Genomic DNA, 1,459 nt, shown 5'->3' with positions numbered 1-1,459 from the left:
GGACACGGAGTGACCCCTCTGGAGAGCCCGGAGAGCCCGGCCGGACATGGAGTGACCCCTCTGGAGAGCCCAGAGAGCCCAACCGGACACGGAGTGACCCCTCCGGAGCCCTGGCTCGGAGAGGGATCCGTGCGGAGGCACCGGGATGGCCGGACTGGGTGGACTGGGCAGCACTGGGAGCTCTTTCCCAGCGGATTCCCGCTTTTCCCCGCTATTCCCTGGCCGCGTTTCCTCGCTCTGCTCCCGGAGGAGGGATCTGGGAGCTCGGGAATGCCGTGGTCGTGCTTCCCACGGTGGCCGTGGCTCCCTGGCCGGAGCGGGAGCGGGGCTCGGGGGGTGGCAGTGCCGCCGGGCTCCGTGTCCTCGGCACTTCCCGCTGGGATAAGGGAGGGATGGGGTTGGAATTTGGGTCCCTTCCCGCTGCTGGGGCCGTTCCAGGCTGGAATTTCTGGGAAAGCAGGAGCGGCTCGGGTGGTTTTGGTGTCCCCTCCCTCTGAGCACTTGGTGTGGGCAGGGCTGGCGAGCCCTGGCTGGACGTGAAAATGAAATAAAAACAAATAAAAATGGAACCGAAGTCGAGGAGAATTTGCCGGGAGCTGCCGAGCTCGGGGCCGGGAGGAGCGTGGGGAATTCGGGGATTTAGGGAACACGGACGCACAAATCCCTTCGCGCAGCTCCTGCTCCTCTCCCAGCTCTCATTCCCAGAGTTTCAGCTCCTCCAGCTCCCCGGAATTCCAGCAAAATTCCGCAGGGACTCCCCCAGAGCTGCTCCTGCTCAGCTCCTCTCCCTTTCCCAGCCCATCCCCGATCCCAACCCCAATTCCCGATGGCAGCTCCCCCCCAAACCCCACAGATCCCCCCCAGTCGGTCCCTCCAGGGCCGGGCGGGGCTCGGGGCGGGTTTTGGGGAGGGTTTGGGGGTTTTTTGCTCCATTCCCGGGATGCTCCAGGGAAGGGGAGGGAATGTCGGGAGGAGTTCAGGGCCGGGGCCGGCAGCTGCCCCGAGCGCCGCTGCCATTGGCTGCTCCCCTCATGAATATTCATCGACGTGCATCAATATTCATGAGAGAGCCGCTCGGAATGGCGCGGCTGGGCGGGCAGATGTGCGCGGGGATGCGCTCGGGATCCAGGGATCTGATCCGAATCCAGGGATCCGATCCAGATCCAGGGATCCGATCCGAATCCAGGGAGCCCCTCTGAATCCAGGGATCCGATCCAAATCCAGGCATGCGCTCGGAATCCAGGGATCCGATCCAGATCCAGGGATCCGATCCAGATCCAGGGATCCGATCCGAATCCAGGGGTCTGATCCAGATCCAGGGATCCGATCCGAATCCAGGGGTCTGATCCGGATCCAGGGATCCGATCCAGATCCAGGGATCCGATCCAAATCCAGGGATCCGATCCGAATCCAGGGATCTGATCCGAATCCAGGGATCCGATCCATCCCCATGGATCTG

The 1,459-nt window shown here is 63.5% G+C and overlaps 1 protein-coding gene across 1 annotated transcript in view; it reads left to right on the top strand.

Moving 5' to 3' along the window:
• The window catches only part of LOC121660679, a gene marked incomplete at its 5' end in the record, with an annotated part of 3,734 nt that extends 3,165 nt beyond the window's left edge, over positions 1-569 (top strand). Inside the window, one exon of the mRNA XM_042020111.1 lies at positions 1-569. This exon is cut by the window's left edge and continues 145 nt beyond it. Within this exon, the coding sequence (XP_041876045.1) occupies positions 1-540 (540 nt within the window).
• Positions 570-1,459: the final 890 nt, after the last annotated feature.

The sequence above is a fragment of the Corvus kubaryi genome, unplaced genomic scaffold (genome assembly GCF_017639235.1).
Source record: "Corvus kubaryi isolate FWS band 111438036 unplaced genomic scaffold, C.kubaryi_AGA036_p1.0 36787, whole genome shotgun sequence".
Classification (NCBI taxonomy): domain Eukaryota; kingdom Metazoa; phylum Chordata; class Aves; order Passeriformes; family Corvidae; genus Corvus; species Corvus kubaryi.
The sequence above is the reverse complement of the archived record's forward strand: the minus strand, read 5'-3'. Positions and strand labels throughout refer to the sequence as shown.